At 41.4% G+C, this 14,049-nt stretch overlaps 1 protein-coding gene across 1 annotated transcript in view; it reads left to right on the top strand.

Annotated features, from left to right (window-relative positions):
• LRRC63 (leucine rich repeat containing 63) overlaps nucleotides 1-14,049 on the top strand; it is an 83,624-nt gene that overhangs the window by 38,289 nt on the left and 31,286 nt on the right. The window contains exon 8 of the mRNA XM_075591141.1: nucleotides 9,027-9,125. Within this exon, the coding sequence (XP_075447256.1) occupies nucleotides 9,027-9,125 (99 nt within the window). The remainder of the gene's footprint in view (nucleotides 1-9,026; nucleotides 9,126-14,049) is intronic.

The raw sequence follows: 14,049 nt of genomic DNA on the forward strand, positions 1-14,049 counted from the left end.
CCTGGAAATCTTGCTTCAGTGTCACCAAATGGCAAAATAAGTGGAGTATGTGGGTTATGTTCTCCACATTTGCTGTCATGTAGTTACAAAACACTGGGGTTTTCATTCTTATTTCCCCATTCAACGTGCTTCAGGTTTCAACAACTCTTAGTAATAAAGAGTGAATATTTGAGAGGAATGATTTCATTTCAACAATTTGTGGGAGGATTCCTTAACCTACTTTTTGAAGACCGCAAAAAGCAATGAAGTCACTGGTGACCATGCACTGCCCCCAAACGTTTAGCAAGTCTTTCAATTTAAACGCCTACTTCATTCATGATGGAAGACACCACATATAGCCACATTAAAAGGCAACTGACCAAACTGATTACAAAGGAAACAACTCAACAGTGATATCTGCTTCCTATCGGAATGTACAGAAGAAACCTGATTCCAAATGGACTTAGGATCAAATACCCACTTGCAACAATGCGCAATTCACATTATGCTGAAGAACTCTGCAAATGCACCCGCAAGTAACTCAGGAATAAGCTTATTTATTAACTATATGGAAAGAACCCTATATAAAAACCCTAAAACTGATATACTCCAAGCTCTGCAAAATGCAGAGGCTTACAAATACAGATCAGCTGGAAAAAGAGAAACTGCAGTGGGACCTAATCAAGAAGAAACAGAGTAAGCTACTATGCTTCTGTCAGTATGACAGCAGACCATGGACACACCATATGGCTTTTCATACTAACAAAATGACTATCAAATCTGCCACTGTAAAAAGAATTAACCACCAGCATGACCGTAACTAAGAATTAGAAACCTGAAATTACTTTTCAAAACAGATACTTGCTGTCAAGTCAGAAAAACACACAGCTTGCCTGGGAGTTATAAACCTGTCTGATTATGAACTGTCAAAACCTGAAATTTCTAAACTCTCTGAGAGACTAGCATTCTGTCCCACCACCAAACTGGATCAAAACCAATTATACCCTGATTTAAAATAATCCTTAAAGCGATTACGACTGAAAGAATATTTCCACAAAAGACACCCCCAAAATGATGGAGTACAACAACAAGAAGAGGAACACCTATTTCACACCACCAACAGGATGCAACGGTAAACTAGATAGCTACACAGAGCGCTTCAGATTGTGAGTTTTCTCACTAGCACCAACACAGCAGAAAAAAAATAATGTACAACCTTTCCCCCATAGAGAGATGTGCAATCAAGGAATCTGCGAACCAACCACAGCATCACCATCAAACCAGCAGATAAAAGAGGTGCAGTTTGGTTATGCACACAAATAAAGACATAGAAGAAGGTAACAGACAACTCGCAGACAACATCTACAAGAAACTGACCCATGGTCCAACCCAGGAATTTACAAAGCAACTCAGGAATCTCATCAAATTATTCCCTAATCACTTGCAACCAGAATTGGAGCTACTAATACCCAACAACCTAGGAGTTGGTATCTTTTACACGCTCCTCCAAATCCACAAATCAGGAAACGCTGGCAGACCAATTATAAAACGTATGCATACACACTCACTGAACAAATATCGGGCCTAGTGGAGAATATCCTAAAACCACTAGACACAAACACCAACAGCGTCATACTAGATACTACTGATTGCCCCAATAAAATTAACAACATCAAACAACTACCATCCAACACACTACTACAATAGTTACCATCGATGTAGAATCCCTGTAGAGTAACGGGATGTTCTGATTTATGGGTTCCACCTTTTCCTTAAAATAGTCAGCAAAGTCCTGAGGTGAGATGGAGGAAGAAGAGGCAGCAGAGGGTGGTTTAAGTAGATTGTCAAAGACAGAGAAGAGTCAACGTGGGTTGATTAATGAAGAAAAGTAGGTTTGTTTAGCTTGAGAGAGGGCAGAGTTGAAACAGGATAGCTTAAATTTTGTAGTGAAGGAAGTCTGCGAGAGTGTGAGATTTCCTCTAGAGGCATTCAGAGGAACGAGTGGAGGAACGCAGCATGCGCGTGTGGGAATTTAACCAGGGTTAGAAGGGAGGGGACGCCAGCGAGAAAGCGGGGCATCTAGATCAAGAGAGGAGGATAAGGCAGAGTTGTAGTTCCTGATTAAGTTGTGAGGGTCTGTAGCAGAAATGAGAGAGGAGAGGGAGGAGCGTAAAGTGGAATCAAAGGCTGGTAGGTTAATAGAGCGCAGGTTTCTGCAGAATCGAGGGTAGATGGAGGGGGAGAAGCGAGAGAGAGAATGAGATGAGGTGATGGTCAGAGACAGGAAAGGGGGAAATGGAGAAATCAGAGAGAGAAAAGTTTTTTAGAGAAAACCAGGTCATTTTTGTGGGTGCTGGCTGCAGTCCACTGTTGAAGGCTAAAAGAAGAAGTTAGAGAGAGAAAGCGGGAAGCCCAAGGGAGAGAGGGGTCATCAATGTGGCAGTTGAAGTCTGTAACAGGGAACTTATCCCTGTTCAGAATATGCGACTAATCCAGCAGTGTGTTGGTTAATTGGATCCAGCAGTTAACCAACTTCACCTGCTGATTAGAGGTTTGTTAGAAAAAGCCTGTTCCCAGAAACAGGAAGGAGATTTTCCTCAGTACACAAGGGTGCTGACAAGAGGAAAGAGGTCTTGAGCAGAAAGTCTCTGCTGAGATCAAGACACCCAAAGACCTATATTCCAGGACACAGGGGACCCAGGAACCTACCAGAGACTGACATGAAGGGCTACCTGCTTTAAGGTATCTATTGAGACTTTGGGGAAAAGGGTGGTAATGGGATTATCCCTTCAGCCCTGAAGAAAGGGACTCGGGAAGTAAGTTAGCCCTTAAACAGGACAAGGCGTTTGTTGTTTTCATATGTTTTGCTGTGTTAAAAGGGACAGGCGCAATAAAGCCTTATTTTAATTTCACCTTAAACGGTCTCCATTGCATACCTCTGCACACATCTCTTACAAAGTCCCCAAGGAGAAGAACAGGGGAGTCTGAGTAGAGAAAGAAAGAGAGACAGGATTCAAAGTGAGAGAGAAAGGCAGAAGGGGGATGAGTACAGGTAGGTGGGCGATACATGACCGCCACGTGGACAGGGAGAGAAGAGAATATCTGGACAGTGTGAGCCTCAAAGGAGGGGAAAGTAAGATAGGGATGAATAGGAAGGGTACGGTAACGGCAGAGAGAGGAGAGCAGGAGCCCCAATGCCTCCAGATTTTCAAATATAAATGGGAAGGGGGTACAGAAAAAAAAGGGAGGGGGGAGAAACAACCATTTTGTTACAGAATTCTTATAATCATCAACTTTCACATTGCATAGCATACAACATTTTATAAAAGAAACATATCCTACACTCCTCACTCCTAAAACCTCTTTCCCAATGAGGTCATCCCCCTATCTGACATCCCAGGGATCCCAGACCCTATCAAACTTCCTTGTGGTATGATTCCAAAATGAGGTGAGTCTCTCCATTAATTGGACATCATTAACCCTTCTAATGACGTCTCTCCTGGAGGGCGGAAGTGTCTTCCATGCTGCTGCTACAGCTCATCTAGTCGCCGTTAAAATATGCAGAATCAATTTAACTGTATAATGGTTCACACCTTCTATAGGCTTAGCTAGAATAATTAAAATTGGGTCCACCGGAATCTCAATCCCTGTCACATCTTCTATTAACCACAGAACTTTCTTCCAATATGTCTGCATTACTGGACAAAACCACCAAATATGTGCTAGATCCCCTATCTGTCCACATCCTCTCCAACATGCATCAGTAGCCTCCGAAAACATTTGCTTTTACCTTTTAGGAGTATAATACCAGCGTAACAAAATGTTATAGATATTCTCTTTTGTCACTGTGCATATAGAGGTTTTACCCGCATTCCCCCATATATCTTCCCAGTCCTCTCTCGTTATTTCAGTCTGGAAGTCCAGAACCCACTGATTCACATATTTATGGGCACGGGTATCCTTTTGGGGGATTAAACCTTGGTAAAGGGATGAAATCAGACCTTTTTGATACTTTCTTGTTTTACATAAATCTTCAAAACGTGTATATCTGGGGAATGCCTCCTCATAAAAACTTTGACGAACAAAGTGTTGGATCTGCATATATTTGAACATCTCAGTTAGGGGTAGGCCATATTTCCTCATTACTTCATCAATGTATCTTTTTGTATTAAATCTCCCGTCTCTTGAATCCCTCTGTCTCCAGATTTCAAAACTCTGGCCCTGGAAACCCGGAAGAAACCCCTTGTTCTCTTAACCAGGAGATACAATGAGAGTTACAAGCTTGTAGGTCTTTTTTATCTTTGAGAAAAGCTCAGGATAGTTATATTTATATAGTGAGTTGTAGTCTCTAGTAAGGCGTATCACCAGATATTTAAAATAAGTCTTTTTCCACTTGTTGTCAAAGTGCCGTTTAAGAACCTCAACCTCCATTTCCGTTAGCGTAAAATTTAGTGCTTCCGATTATCCTACATTTACTTTATACCCTGATAGCTCCCCAAACCCACAGATGGTGGATTGCAGTTTCGGAAGGGATGTCAAAGGGTTGGATATTGTAAGGATAATATCAACCACAAAGAGTGATATTTTGTAACACTCATCTTTTATTTTAATCCCTTGTATATTTGGAGAAGTTCTGATTGTGGCCGCGAGAGGTTCGATTGTTAAGGCAAAAAGGAGACGGGAGACGGGGCACCCCTGTCTAGTCCCATTCTTAATTGTTATCAGGTTCCTCTCCCCCCCCCCCCCCCCCTCTGGAATTTTCAAAATTGCTGTTGATGTCTGTTGATCCCTTGCAAAAAAAAAAACCTGAAAATCCAAATGCCTCTAACGTTTTATCCAAAAAAATCCCATTTTATCCTGTCAAACGCCTTCTCTACATCCAGACTCAACAATACTGCTTTCAGTTTAGATTTATGTATCTGTTCAATCACATTGATAACACTAGGAAAATTATCTGATGCCTGGCGTTCAATCACAAACCCCACTTTGTCATGATGGATTAATCTAGGAAGGATTGTCAGCCTGTTAGCCAGAATTTTACTATATTTTTCAGATTCGTATTAAGCAATGAGATTGGCTTATAGCTACCACAACATAGAAGGTCCTTACCTTCTTTATGGATCACCACTATATTGGCTTTCGTCATCTGTGGGGGGATTTGTTTTCCATTAAGAAAATCGTTAAATAAATCCAATAGACATGGTCCTAGAATTCCTACCAAATTTTTATAGTACAGATTTGAGAAACCATCTGGGCCAGCCGCCTTTGACGGCTTCAATGAGCTAACTGCCCTTGCTAGTTCTATCTGGGTTATTTTTGCATTTAAAATTTTATGGTCGTCGTCTGTCGGTTTTAGGAGGTTGCAATCTCAAAAATAATCCTCAAACTGAGTCGGGTCTGAGATTTTAGCATTTGGAGCTGAGTTATGTAGGTCATAGAGGTCCGTATAAAATGTTGAAAATCCCTCAGTTATCCTAGAGGGGTTGTAAGTCACTTCTCCTGCCTTCATTCTAATAGCATTGAAGTTCTAGACCTGATCCCTCTGAGTTTATTTGCCATTAAACGGTCCGCCTTGTCTCCCTTATTTTAATAAGTCTGTTTAGTCCATTTAAGGATCTTCTCTACATCTTCTAGTTGCAATTTCTTAAAATTCTTAGCCAGGCTAGAGAAGAACTTATCAATTTTCCTCACCAGTCGTAACCCTCTTCGCCTATCTATTGTCAACCTGGAGAGATCCTGGAAGATCTTGATAGTCATTTTCGAAATCAATTGAGCCTCTGTTTCTGCACACTTTTATAATCTATTCTTTGGTTGCATATTGATAGGAGTCTCAGAACCACGTCTTTGCTTCTTTTTGGGTCATCAAATCTCCGGCCCAGGGCTCTGTGAGCTCTATCCATCTGAAGATCGCCATCTTGTAGCTGGGGGTCAATTGACAAGGACAGTCTCTTAAGGTATGGCTGGATGGTTTACGTGGACACTGACTCGGGGATATGGCGAATTCGTAGGTTCTGTCTTTGCTCCCTGTTCTCCAGATCATCCATTCTATCCCTCCATAGCTCTTATCTCATCGTTGAGATGCAGGACCTCGTTGTCAGTATTTGCCTGGTTTTGTAAAGATACGTCCATCTTATTTTTCAGCTCCGTAGTTCTTTTGGCCAATAAAGAGACTTCTGATTTAAATTCCTTTACAGCTCTATCCAGGGCTGCCTGAAAACATGCTTGCATTTCTTTAAGCATATTCTGGAGGTCCTGCTTTGTAATCACTGTATCTCCCTCAACCATATAGTATTACTCTCACCTTCAATAGCAATCTCTTTTCCTGCTGTACTTTTCTCTGCAGAATTTCTTAAAGTTGCTCTTCTCTCAGGATTGTCCCCCTCTGGTCTCACAGCCTGTCTCTCTCCTTTGTTTGTGTGTGTGTATGTGTCCGCCGATGCCCGCTCCCAAGCGCTCTGTGCGGCGCCATCTTTGTTTTTTTACCTTCCCCAGCCGCTGACTGTCCGCGGCTGAAACGGGAGAGATCTGGGGTCCCTGGCTTTGGGTCTTTCTTCGGGGGCATCCCCACCGGTATGTCCCGCGTGGGGGGGATTTATGCACTGATCAGGGGTTACATATATTAGCGGAGTGTACGTAGCTTCCTCAGCTTGCGTGCATCCGCGTTGACGTCACGCACGCGCCCCTGAACGGCAATTCTTAACCATACACCTCCACAAACCTTACAAATATTACAGATACATACATGATCTGTTTTTAATATGGACAGAGGGTGAATAAAATCTAAAACAATTTTATGAGTGCTTCAATTCATCCCCTCCCCCCCCCCCATCAATTAAGCTCAAAATAGAGTATTCATCAAACCTAGTGAACTTCCTAGATACAACAGTAACACTGAAGAATGGCAAACTACACACATCTGAATACAAGAAACCCATGCACAGATGTAGTTATCTCCATAACTCCAGCTTCCATCCCACTAATACACAACAAGCCATCATACACAGCCAAGCTATAAGATATCAACGAATATGCTCTAACACTAAAGACAGAAATAGCCACCAAACAACCCTTACTGAATAATCAAGAAAAAAGGGATACAAGCCAAAGACTATTGCCACAGCAATCATAACTGCACTTAAAGCCCCACGAAAACACCTGCTCCAATATATATATATATATATATATATATATATATATATATATATATATATATATATATAAATAAAAAAATAAAAAACAACCACACACATACCACTAGTTGCTACATACAACCCTGCCCTAGAGGGAATGTGAAAAATAATCAAAGATCTGCAAGCCATGCTGACAAAGGATGAAACATTAAAATACATCTTCCCTTAACCTCCATGCATTCCTCTAAACCGCCAAACCTCTAACAGAAGTTAGTCAACAGAAAATCTCATAAGGAATTCAAGGAAGCTGAGAATGACACAAGACCCTGCAACATCCACGCTGCAAACTTTGTAAACATATATGCCAAGATCCCAGAGTCAATCACAAACCTAGAACACTCCGTGTTGAAGGATCGTACAGGCACATGCAGGAATGTGGTATATATGATTGAATGCAGCAAATGTGACCAAGGATGCTACAATGGTGAAACCAGCGAAAAACTTCAAACCAGAATGAACCTACACAGACACACAATAACACACCAAGAAGAAAGATATTGCACCCCAGTGGAACATCTCTTCTCACAGCCAGATCATTCCGTAAATGATTTAAAAATCTAAATCATCAATGGAATGTTTAAAAGCACTCAAGAACGGTAAACATTTTAACACAAAATGATAGTGCTCTTTGACACTAAAACTAGAGGACTTAATGCTGATATGGGGGTTCTTACACACTATAATAATTGTTTGTAATCTTTCTCCCTACCTTTTTGTTCATTTTCCTTCCAACCCCTTCTCCAACACTATGCACCGCCTTCTCACTGCTGATAGCTATAAGGTCCTACATGTTATCCACATTTCTCACTATCCCTTTCATCCATTTATTGATCTCTGTTTGTTTACCATCCCATTTGCCATGAATTCTCCACATCTTCTGCCTTAGATGGTAATCTTGTTTTTTTTTTTACCTCTGTGTTTAACTCCTGGAATCTCTGTAAATCAGTATTGCCGACCTGAGGAAGAGAGGAGAACTCTCGAAAGCTTGTCTTATAATATCAATTGTTAGTCCAAATAAAAAAGGTATCACCTAATACTGAAGTACTCATTTACTCTTCACTATCGCAACAGGACTAACACGTTTATTTCTACTTAATTCAACTTAAACTTTCAATTCACATGTGGCTGAAAATCTTTCACTCTCCTGACAAAGAACTGTACAATATTACTCAATATGCTGCCTGGTCCTCGGCTTACTGTAGACAACATCCATCTATAAAACCACCAACGCAGAAGTGTTTGCCAGGACTATAGGGACTATTCTGTTTTATGCATAGAGCTGCAGTCCTCTTCATAGCTGTAATTGCAAACAGCAGAGTCTTCACATTAGTGTACTATCACTTTTTTAAAATCTACTTTGTTTTTAATATGCTCTGAAGCTGACTTCTCCTTGCTTTAGAGATTTCACCCGTATTTAAATGAAACTCAGCTCTTGCTGAGCAAAGCGAACACAACTTCTTAACATTAAATAAGTGGTGGAGGTCAGCAATGTAATTTTCCTTAGAACCCAATTCTTTAGCTATAATTAGAAGGCCCTTCTCCAGTGTGCAGTGAAGTCATTGTTCAATTAAAAGTGCTCAATCCTGATGGAAAATGCTAAATTATAGTCCATTTCCAAACAAATATAATTTAAAGCCTCATTACTGGGTTTGAACGAGAAGATAATCATTTTGAAGGTAATGATTTCTTGCTTGAAGAATACATTGTAGATAGACACCAATAGGTTTAAATGTTTTGTATTTCAGATCTCTCAAACTTTGTAAATGTATGCTTTTTTTTTCTTCTTGTATTATTTATGTACTCCTCATTTATATTCATTTTACCTGTTATAACTTACGGCAAAACATTTCCTTTTAGGCCTTTTTTATATCTAGACTTCCTGACCTGACTACACTACGCAACACTTTGTTATACCTCAACCTGTCTTTTAACGAATTTCGACACTTTCCTACGGAAGTAAGTTACTTGATAACAGCCTAATTATTGTTTTGGCAATTAGTACTGCTAACACTTTTTATGCTACAGAGTCTTATAGACAAATCCACTGTTACTTCAGCAGCCCATTTTGAGATTCCTTTGATTACATTGTTAGATAGGATAACATAAAAAATGACAGAACCACAAATGAAAATAAATGATTTATTTAATGCAAACATATCACATATTCCATGCTTTTCTTTTTCTAGCGCTTCTGGGGGACTTGCAATAGTGTTTTTCTGCTTCTATGTTTTTACATTTTTGTGTGGGATTGGACAGTTAAATCCTAATTCATGGTTGTTTGAAAATGCTTGGGAAAACTAACTGTGATTGATTGAGGGACTGGATTAATTGACTGTTTATTTTTACTCTTCTGTATCGATGGCTGCTTTGTTTTTATCTTTATTATGTAAATCCCTCTTTTTTTAATATTTTATTTGGAAAATACAGGTTTCTTATAGTTTTGTAATTTTGTTGTTTTTGTTTTATCTTGTTTATTCTTTTATATGGGCACTGATATTCAAGGCCTCCATTTTCACAGGCTCAGTACCACAAGATTGGCATAAAGCAGATGTGGTGCCTATATTTAAAAAGGGAGCTAGATCAAAATCGGGGAATTAGTGACCTGTAGGCCTGACATCAATAGTGGGAAAGCTAAGGTTTAATATGGGATAATTTGCAGGGATACTTAATGGAAATCAAAATTATTAGTAATAGTCAGCATGGATTTATGAAGGATAGGTCATGGCAAACTAACCTTGTGTTACGGTTGTGCTCGCCACAAACCAAGACCAGACCGCGGGGCTGAGGTGGGGTTATATAATCACCGACCTTAATCCGCACAGACTGATCCGGAGTGCGCAGTTCGTAGTCATACATAGCAGGGTCAGGATTGGAGAAGGCAGCATCGTCGTTATTCAAGCAGGAGTTCGGCAACGGGTAGACAGGAGCTCCCCGCTTCAGCGTAGGAGCGTGAAAGTGACCTCTGCGCGAGGAGCGGCTTCGGCCCATGACACCGGTGTCTGTAGGAGAAGACAGCAGGCTGGCCGAGAAACACCTCAGGGCAGTGCCGGGAAAAACCAGCGCTTCAGCACAGGGCTCCAAAACAGGCCTCTGCGTGGAGAGTAGCGGCAGGTCTCAGGAAATGAAAGGTAACCTCTGCTAGGGGAGAATGCAGCAGGTACCAGGAACCAGTGCTGGCAAACCAATGCTTCAGCACAGGAGTCCGGGACAGGCCCCTGCGTGGAGTGAAGCAGCAGACCTCAGGAACACAGGAACTCTGGCCTCTGCGTGGAGAGTAGCAGCAGGCCTCTGGGAACACGGGAAGACAGGCCTCTGCGTAGAGAGTAACAGCAGGCCTCTGGAACACAGGAACTCAGGCCTCTGCGTGGAGAGTAGCAGCAGGCCTCTGGGAACTAATAACGAGAACTAGAAAGGTTAGTAGACAAACGAGACAAGCCAGGAGGCTTGTGGCTGAACACATTAACGTCCAGAGAAGGATTATGCTCAGCACTGAGTCAGTGCTAAAGCCTGCCCTAGTATATAAAGGGCAGTGAGCCAATCACAGGAGGGAGGTGTGTGAGAATTCCTCCAATGACGGAGCACCGACTAGGGCAGCAGAGATAGCTAGCACAGGTGCTTATAGATTGCCAGACGGAGTAATTAGAAACTGCACAGTTCTGCAAGGCTATAACCAAAAGCAGAACCGGATTCCTTACACCTTATTAGTTTCTTTGAGGAGGTAAGTAGGAATTTAGACCAGGTTAATGCAGTTTATGTGGTCGACTTAGATTTTGCAAAGGCTTTTGATACGGTTCCACATAAGAGGTTAGTGTACAAAATAAAGCAAATTGGATGCAGTAAAAATATTTGCACCTGGATTGAAAACTGGTTGAAGGATGGACAACAAAGAGTTGTCATAAATGGAACGTTTTCAAGTTGGGCTGAATTTGTGCGTGGAGTACCTCAGGGATCGGTACTGGGACCCCTGCTTTTTAACTTGTTTATTAATGACCTTGAGGTTGGCATAGAGAGCAAAGTCTCCATCTTTGCTGATGATACTAAATTGTGTAAGGTAATAGAATCAGAGCAGGATGTAATTTCCCTCCAGAAGGCCTTGGAGAGACTGGAAACTTGTGCAGTTAAATGGCAGGTGATGTTTAATATAGATAAATATAAGGTTATGCATTTGGGAAACAAGAATAGACAGGCAACTTACAAATTAAATGGGGATAAATTAGGGGAATACTTGATGGCGAAGGATTTAGGAGTGCTTGTAGACAGCAGGCTTAGCAATAGTGCCCAAAGTCATGCAGTAGCTGCAAAGGCAAACAAGATCTTATCTTGCATTAAACGGGCAATGGATGGAAGGAAAATAAAGATAATTATGCCCGTTTATAAAGAATTAGTAAGACCACACCTTGAATATGGAGTACAATTTTGGGTACCACTCCTTAGAAAATAAATTATGGAACTAGAGAGTGCAGAGAAGAGCCACCAAATTAATAAAGGGAATGGACAATCTGATTTATGAGAGGCTAGCTAAATTAGATTGTTTTACATTAGAAAAGAGGCATATAATTTCAACCGTCTCTCTCTCCAGCTGTGCCCTTATCACTATGTTCATTAACACCTGCTATGCCATCCTGTACTCCCCAACATTCTCTCAATGTCTCATTATTTTTCTAAGGCCCCTTTGTATTATGACCTTTTTCATTTCTCTGCTATTCCTTAACTACTTTGGTGCTAGCTATGCAGTTAGCGTGAATACAGACAACATGGTGTGTCTGTTGTTCAGGCATGAACCATACAGTTAACCCATTAAGGCCGTTATCCCCTTATAGAACTAGTAGTCCAGAAGACTACTGATCCCGAGGAACGCAAAAAAAAAAAGCACTATTAAATCATTAGCCAATTTTTTATAAGGTGAAAATAATAAATGTATTTTTTATTCCAGTATTGGCAATCCTGATTTCTCCCTGGATCAACATCTGTTTAAGTTTTTGGGTATATGTTTATATTCCTCTCTAAAAAGATGTCTAACTTTTTCTTAAATGAGCAGTTAAGCTTGCCCTTTTTTTTACATAGGAAGCAGAGGGTCTCCGGAGCTGCCCCATATAAATGTCAGCTTTGGGGACCCCTTCTTCCAAGGATGCTTACCGGGTAAAAGATGCTGCCAGTAGCATCTACGGATGGAGAAAAAAAAATGGCATTTTTAATGTCCCACTGTAAGGATTCCGCTCCTGGGTTTGGCTGGAACTCATATTTACAGAGCTATTCAGTTTCCAGTCAAGCCCTCCCTAAACCTGCAATCAGGTATCGCCTGCTTCTTGCTACCTCCTGTGCAGCTCTGGCCTGATTGGCTTCCTGTGCTATTTAGCTGCTGCCTTTCCTCCAGGAAGTTGCTGAGCATAAACCAAATTCTCCTTAGATGTAACTGTGTTTGCCACAAACACCTCTGTCTTAGTCTTTCCTGTTTCTCGTGCTGAAGCGCTGGAGTCCCCAGCACTAAGTTTCGTTGTTCCTGTTGCCTGTCTGCATGTTCTCCTTGCAGAGGCCTGCATCGTTGTTCCTGTTGCCTGGCTGCATATTCCTCATGCAAAGGCCTGCTCCGCTGTTCTTGAGGCCTGTCTGCATTTCTCCCTTGCAGAGGCCTTCCTCATGGGCCGCTCTCGTTCTTCACGCAGAGGCCATTCCTACGCGGCAGCTTCTATGCTGAAACGCTACGCACCTATCTTCCTGTTGCTGAACCCCAGCCTGGATATCGTTTACCCTGCCTTCTCCAACCCTGACCACGGCTTGTCTACGGATTACCCTGCCTTCTCCAACCCTGACCCGGCTAAGTCTGACCACGGAATCCGCACTCCGGACCTCACTCCGTGGCCTAAGATTGGTGTATTCACTTCCCCACCTCAACCCCGTGGTCCGGTCCCGGTTTGTGGCGAGCACGATCGTTACACCCACGTAACGCGGGGCAATAGGAAGCCGCAACATCATCCATCATGGCTTCATTAGTGGAAAGGGTTAATCTGGGTGTTTGGGCGCAAAGGGCTGCAACAAAGGAAAAGAAACTGTATGTAGAAGAGAACAGTGTTCTTATACTATTATAAAGCAGTTTCTTAACAGAAGATACAAGTAGAAAAATAAAGCAGTGCACTGCCCAAAGTAACAGAAGGAGGCTCACGGTTTTTAGCAACAAAAAAATAGATTTATTACATAAAAAGTGGACAAAAGGGTCCCCCCTAGGCCGCAGCAGGAGTCCACCAACTAGTTTCAGGCAAAAATGCCCTTTATCAAGGTGTACAGAACAACCCAAAAAGCCCCAATTTATAATACAGCACTGATCGTGCTATCACGACCAATCAGAAAGCAGCACCTATTAGATGTGTCCCAATTGGCCATTGGGATCACATCAATACACTAAACTTTATTAGACCTCACATGTCTGCAAATACAAGGCAATGAGTATGGGCAAACAGGTAGTGCGCTCTGATTGGTGCACTGACTTCTGGAACAATTGTAACTTTATTAAACTGACATTTAAAAACGTCCGTGACAACAAAAAAGGGGCTTCTTAAACCTTAGTGCAAAGATAAAAATACAACAAAATATAGAGAACAGACATTCTACATAAAGACTAACATTAATAATAAACTTAATAATAAACTTAAGAAAAGAATATTAATAACAATTACAGCTTAAAATTAAAAACATAAACATATGTATAAAGTGCTATTAATCAAAATTGTGAGAGACATAATAATACATATTATACATAATAATACATTTTAACAATGTCCTATATGCCGAGCACGATCGTTACACCCACGTAACGCGGGCCAATTGGAAGCCGCAACGTCATCCATCATGGCTTCGTTAGTGGAAAGGGTTAATCTGGGCGTTT

The sequence above is a fragment of the Ascaphus truei genome, chromosome 3 (genome assembly GCF_040206685.1).
Source record: "Ascaphus truei isolate aAscTru1 chromosome 3, aAscTru1.hap1, whole genome shotgun sequence".
Lineage (NCBI taxonomy): Eukaryota > Metazoa > Chordata > Amphibia > Anura > Ascaphidae > Ascaphus > Ascaphus truei.